The sequence below is a fragment of the Aplidium turbinatum genome, chromosome 2 (assembly GCF_918807975.1).
Source record: "Aplidium turbinatum chromosome 2, kaAplTurb1.1, whole genome shotgun sequence".
In the NCBI taxonomy this organism is placed as follows: Eukaryota; Metazoa; Chordata; class Ascidiacea; order Aplousobranchia; family Polyclinidae; genus Aplidium; species Aplidium turbinatum.
The window spans coordinates 40854218-40868675 of record NC_137473.1 but is presented as its reverse complement, the minus strand read 5'-3'; the positions used below and the strand labels follow the sequence as shown (position 1 = coordinate 40868675).

At 37.5% G+C, this 14458-nt stretch overlaps 1 protein-coding gene across 1 annotated transcript in view; it reads right to left on the bottom strand.

Annotated features, from left to right (window-relative positions):
• LOC145788112 (uncharacterized) overlaps positions 1–14458 on the bottom strand; it is a 40061-nt gene extending 25603 nt beyond the window's left edge. Inside the window, exons 1-11 of the mRNA XM_082599859.1 lie at positions 14405–14458; positions 13959–14134; positions 9956–9980; positions 8116–8196; positions 4019–4138; positions 1920–2039; positions 1443–1562; positions 1105–1218; positions 905–1018; positions 286–653; positions 33–153 (exon numbers count right to left, since the gene is read on the bottom strand). Coding sequence (XP_082455985.1) covers positions 33–153; positions 286–653; positions 905–1018; positions 1105–1218; positions 1443–1562; positions 1920–2039; positions 4019–4138; positions 8116–8196; positions 9956–9980; positions 13959–14134; positions 14405–14450 — 1405 coding nt within the window. The 5' untranslated portion in view covers positions 14451–14458. The remainder of the gene's footprint in view (positions 1–32; positions 154–285; positions 654–904; positions 1019–1104; positions 1219–1442; positions 1563–1919; positions 2040–4018; positions 4139–8115; positions 8197–9955; positions 9981–13958; positions 14135–14404) is intronic.

Sequence of the window (14458 nt, the reverse complement as noted above, 5' to 3'; positions counted from 1 at the left end):
TCAAGTACAAATCATGTGTTACATCGAATTACCTCTGCAAGTTTTTTTGTCGTAATTCAATGAAAAACCGCTTGGACACGAACACTCATACGATCCAGGGTTGTTGATACACTCATATTGACACCCGTGTTCTTCTGCGCATTCATCTTTGTCCTGTGATAGGCCAAAACAACATGTCATTACAGGGATTCTCATACTAATGTGCAATTTGGGTAATTTTGTTGTTCATACATTCTGTCATAATACTGATTAACTTGTAATACTGTAGTGTATAATGAGTCTCACTTGACAAGTTTTTCCTTCGTCGTTCGTCACAAAGCCTGGATGACAGACGCAATAATACGTTCCTTCCTCATTGAGGCATTTTCCTTCGCATCCTCCATTGTCTTCTTCACACTCATCGATATCGCTGCAGTAGCGACTGAACAATTTATCTAGCCCGAACCCATCTGGGCATTTGCAATGAAAACTTCCAACAGTGTTCACACATGAATGACTGCAACCGTGCGACGTCACAAAGCACTCGTTGATGTCATTGCATGACGTAGGTTCGGAGAGATCCAACAGAAAACCGGAACGACAAGAACACTTGTAACTTCCTTCTGTGTTTATGCAGTTATGTTGGCATGGCGACGATTCGCACTCATCCATATCTGGAGATAATTACAGCAATATAAAAAAAAGAAACAAAAACAACTTAATGATCTTGAATGAACAAGCAAATTCAACGGTTAATATGAAAAAGAATCTGGCAAAGAGAAAGTTTTTCATTGCTTGAAGCTGTGATGTTTTTCGTTTGATTCTCTTTAGAATCTTGTCGTCAGAATGAAATCAACTAAATCTGGCGAGGTATTCAGTGGTAGAAGGGGCCACAATGAAGAAGAAGAAAACTATTTGAAATTACCTTCTGCACAAAGTTCTCCCGCGTAGCCAATGTAACAAGCACATGTGTACACGTCATCAACGGTGACGCACTTCCCATTAGTTGAGCAGCCGTGAAGACGACAATCATCCACAGCTATAATAACGTAACAAACATGGCAAAAACACCATAACACATATTCCATTCAACAACACAGACAATCACTGATCCTAACTTCTCACCTATTTCGCACAAGGTCCCACTGTACAAATCGTCACAGCGGCACTCAAATTTGTTGATACCATTAACACAGCTGCCATGACGACCACAGGGATTGCTCGCGCATTCGTTTTGATCTGGTAAAAAATCACTTCAGCTCATCAATTGACAAAATAGAATTGTGTTGGTTTGACCCACGACAGGGCAGCGTTTAACCCCTCAACTGTCAGTTTTGATGCCACATCTCAGGTTTATTCTACTCTAGCAGTTACGTTATTAAACACATTATAATAATTGTAGAATTGATCAAAGTATTCTCTTAGAAGTGCTCCAGGTTAACAAGACATAAAACCTCTCACACCATCATGGCAAAGTGTTCCAACGTATCCAGGCTTGCATTCACAGCGGTAAGAGCTATCAGTATTTACACAGCGGTTGGTACCAGTTCGATCACAGGAAGATATCACGCAATTGTCAGTCACTGCGAAAAAAAAAACATAAGGAGATAAAAGACATTCTGACTAATCCACAAAAAACAAAATACACGCCATATTTACAGTATGTTCGTACGGTGTATTACAAGCCACAGAGGTTTCTAGTTTGGTCTATTTCTGGAAAATGGCAGGGAAAACTGAAAGATTTAGTTCATGTTTCCAAGAGAACATTGCATTCGTGAAAGCGACTCCGAAATGTCCTTTCCTGCAATTGTGCACATGTAATGCAGGCTAATTATGCCAAAAATAAGCCCTATATGGAAATGTGAAAAAGAATAAATAAATTAAAGTATTTTAAATAGCCTTCGATTACGCACTATAACGTGACATTTTTAAAATCTCACCATTGTTGCAGAGAGTCCCAGCGTATCCCGATTTGCATTCACAACGATAAGAGCTGGCCATATTTACACAGCGGCTAGTACCAGTTTTATCACAAGAAGAAGTCAAGCACCTGTCAGTTACTGTAAGAATATTTTAAAAAAAATACGTACACTGTGGCACTCTAATAAGGTACTTTACCACTTCCAGTGCTCAACCACTTCACATTAAAAAAAAAACGAACTTTACAAGTTATAGGCCACAGCAGATGTACGCATACAATTTCAGTTCCTAGAAAAAGAAAATGCGTTCATGGCGCAGACTATAGGACTGACTTCGTCGTCGCCGTCGTATGAGCCTCTGGGGCCGACCAGTGGCGTAACCAGATCAATTTTACAGGGGGAGACAAGAAAAGGGCAAGGCTTTTTCCAGGAAGGGCAACATTTTCAGTGACTCATAAACGAAGACGATATGAATTGAATGCATGGATTCAAGAAGGACCCAATTCCACATGTGTTTTTGAGATAAAAATAAATGCGTTTTAATTATTTTGGTCATTTACTTTTGTGGTGGAATTTCCATAGTGATTATATTATGCTTAGCCATACCGGTAAAAAGTATTATGCCTGAAAATTTTACGCAGAAATGATTCTGTGGAAAAACTATCGAAGGTTGAAGCTCAATTGCTGGAGTTGGACCTTTGTTAAAATCTATGGAAATATTGAGGGGGGTATTTTTCATGTTTAAGCTTGAAATTTTTGGCCGTTTTTTCAAGTATAATTTAGAAGACACTGAAAGGAATCGGAAAAGCACAAAAAGTGAAATTTGAAAAAAAATGAAGTTGGGCCCTTTTTGAATTCACGTATGCAATTGCAATTGAGGTTAACGTTAAATTTTAGATTACGATGAACGCTTAACTTTGAATTGAAAGCCTTTTTTTAACTGGTAATGCGCTGGATAGCTAGCACAAAATCCCGGAAGGAGCAAATGTGTACTCGCAAGAGGTGTCTGGGGGGGAGCTTTCCCCAGAAATTTTTGAAACAATGCCTTAAAATTGCGGGTTTTAAGGGTAATTTCAGCCTAAATCAATAGAAAACTCTGTCAAATAATGTTGCAACAGAGGGTGAAAATTTAATTTAAGTTACATAAAACCAAAACAGTAGTAAGAATAAATAGATTGGACTAGTCCTATAAATGGTTGGTCCAATGGTAGGACTCAGTATGTCAATAAATACCTTTCGTATAAAATACAACACAGTAGTCTACTTATCTAATGGGCATGTTAGATCTGAGGTGTGCGTCGTATGTAGAAACAAACATTCAACATTACATTAGGCTACTGGTAAGCAAAACGTTAAACTACAAAATTTCATATCACTGCCTCGGACCACTGATAGCAGCGAAAGGGCTACATGACTACATGCCGCATAAATTTGATCTAAGAAATACATCTTTTTTAACAAACTTTTCTACAGCTTTTCAATAGCTTACAAGTTTGTTGGTCGATTGCATAAACAAAAATATTTCAGGGGGCAATGCCAATATCCCTACGACTACGCCCCGGCCCTGGTTGTACGGATTGCACTTGCAGATTGTAGTTTGTTTATAACTGAAGGAAAAACGACACAAATGACAGTTTCTAAAGAACGAACATGCTAGCTCAAGATAACAGATCATCAACTATTCAATTGTGACGTATAGGCTACCGCACAGTTTTCAGCTGGATCAAGGAAAACCGATGTGTTTAAGCGAATCTGAGTAAATTAGGTGACCTACAGTGATGTACTGCACTATAAGATACGCAATGTCAATTAAAAACTGCTTTTCTTGAATAACGTTTTATTAGCTGCATTTTTACAGGAGGGAAAAAGAGGTAGTAAGAAATTTTACAGGGGAAATTGCCTTCCCCTCTTTAGTTACACTACTGAGGCCGAGAGCCTATTCTTTTACCACTTCACATTCACGACGTTCCCGGACTAAGCTGGAAGGCCACTAGAGAGCAGCCAGTCTTTTGTTTTATCATCGAAGACACGCAGACACAGATAAAGGCACATCAAGGTAAAAAAGCTGAATTAATAACAAAACTACGTTTTTATCAAACTTGGTATCCTGTAGTAAGCACCTTTGTCGCAGACGTCTCCATTATAGCCAGGTTTGCAGACGCAGTTAAATCCGTCGATCAAGTCCTCGCATCTTTTGCTGTTGCTTTCGACGCAAGGATTCGAAGAGCACTGGTTGTCGTCTGTTTGCAATGTCATAAATGAATTAAATATTTGAATTCACGCGATAACTGTTTCTTTTGTAGAACGTTAGCAAATCTACGCTTTCCTGTCTCCTTTAAAAATTTACAAAAGACAAAATAAAAAAATAACAACGAAATAAGGTTTCAATTTTTTTTTCTTTGTTGAAACCGGCATACGCTGCAAACCTCTAGTCTAGGTGACATAAAACAAAGAAATATTAAACTAAAAGTTATCGAGCAAAATTCGACAGGTCAGATAATTTCTGGATTTCGGATAACTTCTATTTTAAAACAAACTATAGTTGTGAGAAATTGGTTCCTCATCACTTTACCATGCTAGAAAAAATGTGTTTTTTACATTGATTAAACGTTTGCAGACTATGAATTAACGTAACATGGACATGTTTTTATGTCTGAGTTTATACTTATTCCAAAAGTATCGGGTATGCAGGCTGCGGCCGAGTGGTAAAAGGGTCTAGACCAGTGGTTCCCAACCTTTTTGTTGTCACGGACCCCTTTAGACAAATTATTAATTATGCGAACCCCTACCGAAGTTTTGCCTGAAACTCAATTAACACATTGTACTATTGACTATTGTATTGTAATTATATGCTACTCAACTACTGTACTGTGTCATATTGCATTGCCGCTATGACTCCTGCGGCAAATATCAGGTTAAACAGTTGCTCAAATAAGAAAATGAATGAATTGTTCAAGCAATGTCAGCAGTATTTGAATATTAAGGTGACCCAAAGCGCCATGTCGAAACTTTTTCAACGTAAGCAAATTTAATGAGAGGGCTGTTGGTTGAGTTTTTGACAGTGCAACACGCATTTCATCTTCAACGTCCAGGTGATTTCGATGTTTAGTTTTTATTGTAGCAAGAGCTGAGAATCCTGCCTCGCAAAGGTAAATGGTAAGAAAAATGGTAGCTATGAATGGTAACAAAACAATAATCGCTTGCTTTGCCAAGAATGGGTAGGTTTCCAAGTGTGCGCAAAATTTTTCTCTCATATAGAGATCAAAAGACTACATTCTCTTTGAGTTTCATCCGTCAAGATAAGATCTTCTGACATTGGAAAGTTAGCGTAATTACCTGCTTCCAATCTGCGTTTTTAAACCGGAAACTTGGCTAAAATCGCTTTCAGTTTTTCAGCTGCATCAACTATTGTCACATCTGGTCTTTGAATGCCACGATTAACATTGTTAATATGACAGAAAATATCGGCTAAGTAGGCCATGCCGTATAGAAAACTTTTACTCTCAAACAATTATTGATAAGCTTACCTCATTTTTTAGCTGTTGCAGTCGTTTTAAAACTTCTCCTCTAGATAACCAACGTACCTCAGAATGAGACAATAGTAGCCTACTTCGTAATCTGACCCTACTTCTTGACAGAGCGCTTTAAAAGTACGGTGGTTTACAGCTCTGCTTTTGATGAAATAAACGACTTTCACGCAATTCGTCAGAATTTCTTTGAGACTTGCTGGTAAAAAATTTTGCTGCTAAGGCGTAGGCTACCTGTGCAAGAAGCAATGGGTAACAACCACGCGAAGAGCTTCGTTTTTTACTAAAGCAGCAAATCCGGATTTGTTCCCAAGCATAGCTAGTGCTCCATCCGTGCATATAAAACAAAGTTTTTTTTCCAAAATTCATCAAGTTGATCACGGACCCCCAAATGCTTTCTCACGGACCGCCAAGGGGTCCGCGAACCCCAGGTTGGGAACCACTGGTCTAGACTCTAGACCCAAGCGATGTTTGAACGATATTCCGTTTGACATTCAGAGCCCGTGCTAACGTAGCACATTAATACTCCACGCAGACGGCGAATGCGAACATTGCGACGGTGAGCACGACGCTTAGTCAAACAATAAGTCATCTCATAGCGCAGAGAACATGGCGTAAGCAAGATTGAGTCTGACGCTAAACACCAGACCTCTCCACTAAACATTTATTAAGCTGGGCATAGGCTACACTTTTCAGACAAAGAGATGTTAACACCTATGAGTACACTTCTCGATTCCACTATGTAATGATCTCACTTTTCTCAAACCTACTGTAATTTGTTCTTCCCATTGTCATTCACCCTTGAAAGAAAAAGAAAATGACTAAGAAACGACACATTTTGCAAAATGCACATATTCATTTGGGGTGATGTTTGGGGTCACTCACTATGGTCTTTTAAAAGACGAGCGAACCTAAATGCAGCAAGAACTTCAAATTAGTTATTTTCTTGACATAGTTACCACTGGCGTACGAAGGATATAATTAAAGGTTTGTGCTTGGAATGGTTACGTCACGTATTCCTGTTGTAGCCATTGCAACCTACTTATCAAAAGCAACTGAGCGCAACAAAACATGTCGCTTGATTGAACAAGAGAGTTTGTAAACAAGAAGACAATTAGAAAAAAACTTCAGGCAAATTTATTTAAAAATTTGAAATAGAATTTGATCGAATATATATTCAAAATATAAACGTTTTAGTGGTGAACGTTGCCTTAAATTTGTTCCCATCGATTAGTCTTAGACAAAGTGAAATCAATTTACGGACTTGATTAGTCTCAAAGTAGATGCATAATTCAAGATAATTAATCATACTGAGGCAGAAGTTGCTTTTGGTTTATTCTGTAAGACAATCATCAGTCACGCTGAAAGTAACCTCATGAAAAAATTGTGAATTGTGAATAAAATTCGGTGTTGAAAATGAAACCATGACATCATTGGTTGCTCGTAGTCATATTATAAATTCCAGTTCACCATGCTCTCTGAACAGCTCCTCTACCAAAGCCAATAGGTCTACGGTTTCACTCCTTATAGTAGTCGATAGCATTTAGCAGAATGGTTGCTCAACGCATTCATAATTGACAACCCCACCAACACAATTAACAGCGAGCACGATGCGACATCCGTCAACTCTTGTAACTGGGAGGGGGGGAATCAAAAAGGTCTTCAAGAAAGAGTTAACATTTTTATCGTCAGTTAGATGTTAGCAAATCTCATATTTTTGCAGAAAAAGAGACAAAAATAGGAAGCAAAGCTAAAGAAATACATTACGGTACTTTGCATAATGCTACTTTCTAAGTTTGAAAAGTTATGTGAACGCTAAGCCTGCATACTGTACATACACAACAACAATAACTTCTGCAAGCTGCGCTTTCTAGGCAAAAGAGCTTTGGAAAAGCAGGCTAACTAACAAAGCAAATAAAAAATAAAAACTGTTTCATCACAGAATAAGCGAATATGTCATCACGGACGCATAAAAGAATGTGGTTGGGATCAATGAGATTTGAAAGCTCCATTATTGGCAGCCCAAATTAAATATTGTGCCTTTATTTACAACATTCGCTAACCATTTTAACTCTTTCTTTGTCTTCATTTAAAAAAACCTGCAAGCATTCACCTTTACAATAGCTTTCATGCATACGCATTTCGTGTGATTAGCCCACTTTCAAACAATTGTTACCCACTACCGTTTACCAAAAACACAAATGCTCGCAAAATTTTGTCTTTCAAATCGCATGTCAATCTTCTCGCGGCATCGTTTTGAAAAGCCAATTTAATAAGCTGTCCTTTTCGACGGCATAAAATGGCTTGGCGAAAAGGAGACAAATTGTTTTATCACCTTTTCTTGGGTAGCATTAGAGGTTAGCCTAAGGCAAATTATTTACCAAAATCAATTTATCAACTTGGCTTATCTGACAATACCACAAAGCAATACTTATTCTCACTCGAATTAGTGCAACCAAACTTAGCTCAAAATAAGTTCCCATTTATGGCACCATTTTCACTCAAGCTGAAAGCAAATAACTAATAAATATCAATATGATAAAGCACGCCAGACCTTTTATGACAAAATTAGTGCTTCATCGGCTTAATGAACAATTGAAGGCTTTTATTTTGGCGTTTTTGTGTTTACTGATTACTTTAAAGTCTAAAACAAACTATTCACTTAAAATCAATGATTTAGCTTGAGTGACCTTGCAAACATCTTCGCAAAACTGGCCTTTTCGAGGTTGAGTCCAATCGTTGGCCGGAAGTAAATTTTCCACGCTTGCAGTCTGAAAAAAATTGATTTAAGTTCCTTTCTAGAATTTCCACCTCACATTTGCACTATATTGTCTGATAATTGCGCCATTTTTAGTCAAGGTAAACTAAAACATTTTGCATGGTGACTTGGTGTCATTTATATTGCATTTTGACATATTTTGATTAATTTTAACCTATCGATATTGGCCGATCATTTCGCTTTGGAAAAAGAAACAGATTTTGGTCAAAACTCTAAAACATTAGAAAAAATATATATTATGACGTATTCGCATTACCCTGTCAGGAGTTAGATAAAAATCTCAATTTAATAATATTACAACTATTATGCATTTGTGTATCGACACTAAGTATCTAAAATTATTTTACACACACGCATAAAGCGATTTTATTTCAACTTAGTTTACACGTTTCATTAGTACATTCGTAAACATTTGGAATGGAATAATTTCCAAAACATTTTATTGGATAGAATATCCATAGTAATGACAGCAACTTAAAAAAATCGTATTTAAAAAGGAAATCAGCTCTTTTGTAAGTAAATATTTATCAGACGCAATTTGACGGATTGACCTATAGCCTACAACTTTTTAAAAAGAGTCTGCAGCAACGTTACGCAACCCACACAACGTTAGTTGGCCTATACGAGCTGTTTGAAGATGCAACAACACTTTGGAAATTTTTGCTCAGGGATTCGGAGAAGTAGCCTACCGAAAGTCCAACTACCTGTCAAGAAAAGAGTGCGTTTAACAAATGTGTTGCCAGATAGTTTTCAAACTTTTTCAGCGAAATTGATATATGATGCAATAGCAGTAACCCAAAATTTGCCGTGAAATACTATTCTAAAATTAATACAAAACAATGCTGTTATTATCTCATTAAAGTTTAAACTATCAAATGCTTGAAAATTGAACTAAAAATCTGCAAAAATTACAGGCTTCAGCACTTGAACCATAAGTCCACATTTTCTAGAAATGTAGGTTACATTGAATTTTCAAATGCTTATTGAAATATTACCTAAACCTGTAATTTCTGCTTACTCCATCCCTCTCCGATACCGAGGTCACCCGCATGCCATCAAGACCATTTTCATATCATCTTCATTACATTTTTCATCATTCATGATTATTACTTTATCATGATCAAATAGTAATTAATGTAAATTTCTGAACCCATCAGTTATCGCTTCATCAACTGGCACACCTCCAGTTGCTTTAGGTATGTGGAGCCAACTGGTTCTTCCAACTAATTCATCTATTTTAAACTGTTAGGTTTGGTGGCCGTGGTTAATTTACTTCCATCTACGTAACCTTTAAATCTGCATCGCATTCACGTTTTAAACTTCTGTGGTTTTGCCACCTTTTCCTTTTGTTCCCGTTCACTATTTGTAACTTTATCATTGCTGTTGTTTTCCGACAAACAAAAAATAAATTGAATTGAATAGTTTAAGTTCTGTAAGTAAATTTACAAATCTTATTGCAAGAAAATGACATAGGCTACTGTATTTACATATTGTTTTAAGCCAATTTTATGAAACTTCAAATTTTTGGCTAGTGGCAATTTTTTGACAAATTTTTGGCTTTGGCTTTTTCAGTAGGCAAGCTTTGAGCAACCACGACCATGAAATATCGTTGTTATTGAAAATTTGAAAAACATCTCGCAGCACTTTTCTATGAAGAACTTTTTGACTGACAATGACAAGTGGTTGGAATTCCAGTAGGCTACTTTTACAAATTGGTATTTTGACTTTAGCGGATCTAAAGAATAACTTACCTGAATATTTTTGCCACAACTCCGTCTAAAACCGAAACTTGAGTTAGTACAATACAAGAAACAAGATAAATTTGTGCTGGTGTTTTAGCTTTAAAAGAGTAGGCAATGTGAGTATGTGTAGGCCTAGGCCTACCATATTTTCATCACCCAAAAAGAGGACATGTTTAGTAAGCAAGTAAAATGCCAGTGGATTTTTACGTTTAAACAATTTTTACATCTTCTTAGATGATTATATAGGCCTATGTAGCAGAAGTGACAAATAAAAAACGTAACATGTTTATTTGTCAAATTCAGTCAATGAACATTTTGCTGTTCATTTTGATTTTCTCCACAAAAAACATGCGTTTTACATTTGCATTTTGAGCCATAGCTTATTGCAGATGAAGAATTGCTCGATTTATAACAATTCATTAAAAAAAATCCATAGGCTACTTCTGCAATATTTGAACTATTCTGTCCATTTTCTAATGTGCCATCATTTAAACAAGGCTAATGCAAGCTACTGTAGCTATCATGTTTAAGACGCCTTTGCACTAGCTTTGGTAGCCTATAGATCGAGCAGTTTAACATCATCAATGCCGACATTTTTCTCTGACAGATACTTCCACACACCGCTGAAAAGCGTTATCCTATTCTTTGGTGTAAGACAGCATAAGCAATAAGCATCCAATCAAAGGATGTGAACTCGGAAAATGAAATTAGTGGTCTATTCATCCAAATAGGCAACACAAGAGTCGAACAATAGAAATACATCTGACATGGTCATCAAGTAACACTGCCTTCGTTTGCCACAGAAACAAATGTAGGCTATCCACCACAGGCGCGAATCTAAGAGTTTTTTTCGGGAGGGGGGGCCAGAAAATTTGAAAATCAATTAAAAAGAAAGAAAAAGCTAAACAGGTATGAACAATGATACATTGATACTACGACTGTACGACATATACGATATGCTAGAAAATAGACATTAAAACAACCATTTTCATCAATTGTGATGCCGAGGGACTAATATCAGCTGTTTAGAAGCATATCAAACCATTTGATGCAGAAACATACAATTTTTCACAAAATTTCGGGGGGGGGGGGCGGACCCCCTGGGCCCCCCCCCATAAATCCGCGCCTGATCCACCATATGCCATAATGCCATATACACAGTAAGCAATGTATTGCCAACCTCAACCTCAAAGTCAATAAACACTTTTCTTAAACAAGGATAGCCTACTTCTGCCACAGCTTACAGAAAACATAGGCTACTTTTCCTTTTTGGTATCGTTGCTTAGCCTTATTTAGCTTTAGCCAAGATCACATAAAAAAAACCTTGTTGAAAATGATAGCAATGCAAAAAAGAGGACATTTGAGCATTTTCAAGCGTCCTCGGAGGACAATTCATTTTTTATGAAAAAAGAGGACAAATCCTCCTAAAAGAGGACATATGGTAGCACTAGCTATGTGTAGCCTAATTGTTGCGTTGATAATAATTGATTGACCAAAACGGTCGTTGTTTGACATAAAGATTCCGGTCTTTTTTGACAGTTGAATTGAAGAAAACTTGTGTACCTACATGTTGTGTGCAGCAGTTCCAATATTAGCAGTTGTTGCCAGTTTGTCTACCAATTTCAAAATTCTTATTAAAGTAAAAAGTTTAGGAAACTTGTCACTTTTTATGTGTTGTAAAAATTTAAATTGCCCTTGTTATACTTGCAAGTGTTGATTGTAGACCTATTTTTACAATCGACGAAATAAAAGTTTTATTTTTTCACTTTCTTTTCTGGGTTTGGTTGCTGTGCATTTTTAAGATAGTGTTTTCCACATAGTGTTTTATCGATGCATACTTTAAACCAGGGCTTCCCAAACTGGGGGTCGCGACCCCCCAAGGGGTCGCGTAACGAACTTCAGGGGTCGCAGAAAGTATACCAATTTGCACAAGGTACTGCATATTAACACTTCTGTGCGAGATGCTGTGATAGTTATTGACTTTATTAAGAGTCGTGCACTCAATAGGCTGCCCGTATTTTTGAAAATTTATGAGGTGAAATTGAATCGGAGTTAAAAACTCCTTTACCGCTTCGTGAAGTGAGGTGGCTTTCAAAAGTCAAAGCTTTAAATGGTTAGCCAATTAACGTTGAAAACCGAAATCGTGACTTTTCCAACAGAATAAAATTTAGTCTTGGTCCACCATTTTCGCAATAGGCTAACATCTAGCTCAGTGGTTCTCAAACTGGGGTCCGCTGTCCTTTTGTGGTCCGCGAGGCAATTTTCTGGGACCGCGAAGCACCTTTCAAAAAAATTAACACGATCCCAAAGAAAAAAAATTGTGGAAAGTAAAACTTTTCAGGCAACTTATTTTCTAAACTAAACATAAAAGATATATTAGCTGGAGGAAAAGTTGGAGAAGAAAAGCCGCAGTGCGTGCTATGCTGTAAAGTTTTCTAGATTCTACCTTTTGAAATTATGTCAAACGTCAGATTTGCTTAAAAAACTAAACGAATTTAATTTGTCCCTCCTAGGAGAAAACATCAATAGGCTATTTTGTGTTGGAATCTAAAATTGAACATCTGGAAACCAAAATTTCAAAATCATTTATCTGAAATGTTCTCACTTCGCCTACCGTTCCAACCTAAGCAACATTGAAACTCTTTTGAGACCAGCTTTAACTAACATTGAGCCACGGGTGGACTTGCTTTGTAGCATAAGGCAGTCACACCCATCAGTGCCGGTCTTAGGGTTTTTCGGGCCCTGTGCGGAATATGCTTTTGCGGGCCCCAATGACAATAATCCAATTCAGTGGCGTAGCTAGGTACTTTGAAAGGGGAGGGGCGGTGGTGGTGGCGTGATCGCCAAAGACGACAACCAGCGGCGGGGGGTCTGGGGGGCCTCCCCCAGAAAATTTTGAAAAATTACTTTGAATTTGGGACATTCTGAGAGCATGTTCAACAAAAATTTAGGTATGAATATTACTGTGAAATGGTGCTGTCCGGTGGCATAGCAAAAGGATAAGATCATGCTTTCTTTGGCATTTTTCGGAAATAAAGCTATGTCTCTACAGTATGTTGAGTCTGGATGAAACCTATTTCGTCCCCTGAAATCGTGTAACAAAATTAAATTTCGACTCATTTCGTCCCCTAAAAAGATCGAGAAATTTTGAAATGTTTGCGGCAACTCTGATCAGCGATTTCGGCTATGTCGTTTTTTTTTCTCGATCTTTTCAGGGTACGAAATAATCGGGCGACGAAATAGGTTGAATTCGTTGAGTCTCTATGTTTTCTTGTTGCGAATTCCTTTGCTGAATTCACTTGTTGAATTTTTCCTTTGAAAATGACAAAATTACTACATTTTCTGAGTAAATTGCGGGCCCCCTAATTTGCGGGCCCTGTGCGATCGCACGGTTTGCACATCCCAAAGACCGGCACTGCACCCATCATACTGAATAAATGTGTCTGCTTTTTTTTCCGGTAGGCTACCCAGTACCCTTAGGCTTTGTTGTGATAGTCAGAAATAAATAAAAACAAAGTGAATTGAGTGCCGGTAAAATGTTTTTGGTTTGATCTAAGGTTTTTAATAAATATCACAAATGTATATTTTGCACTATTCATCGTTTTAATCGTAAGGGGTCGCGAAAATTTTTTGGAGACCAACAGGGGTCGCGAGCAAAAAAGTTTGGGAAGCCCTGCTTTAAACCTTTCGGTTTTGTCATCTTTTTCTTTTGTTGGTGCCAAATTCGTACGTTTACTTTATCCTTCTCTACATGTTCGCGCCAGCAATGAAAAATAAATTGAATTGAATTTATTGTTTCAATGTAATTTCGATGGCGTGCAACGATTAACTGTTTCACTTTTAAAGTAGGTTGGACTTTACAAAAACTTTCAAGAAAACTAGTTGATGCCATCGTAACAAGCTCACTCAAGAAACAATAGGTTGAGCACGAGGCACACCCTCCCTGACATTGCCAGGAAAAAAGTGAACCGACTTCGTATAATTACATTTCACATCGAAGACAGTGACTCACCGCTTTTTCTCGATTGTCTGAGATCTCGAACGCTTCTTCTGCACTACAAACTTCTTCGATACATTCCCGCTCTAAATTTCCCGGGCTTAACTCCTCGAAAATGTTGCCTCCACGGTTGCTTCTGGCAACACGACGAAGAAACGATGACGCCTTCTCTTTGCTGAGGAAGTCATCATCTAAGTGAGTTTGATAATAGCTTAGCACTTCGCAAGTTAATGTTAACTCCGAAACTTTTTAAAGCCTAACAAAATCTCTTTCTGTTACTTTCTACAAGAAGAAACTGGTACTACAGAGGTTACACCGCAGCTTTCCAGAAAACCTGGTTTTGGTAAAACTTCATGTTAAGTAAGTTGACTGGAATGACTTCAACATAATAAACTCAAGATACTCTACTCACTAAAAAGCTCTTGCACATAATTTAGTTTTCGAACCGGTTCTTTTCTTACCTGAACAAACAAGTGCAAAAATAACAAAAGCTACAAGAACCCTCATCCTTCCAA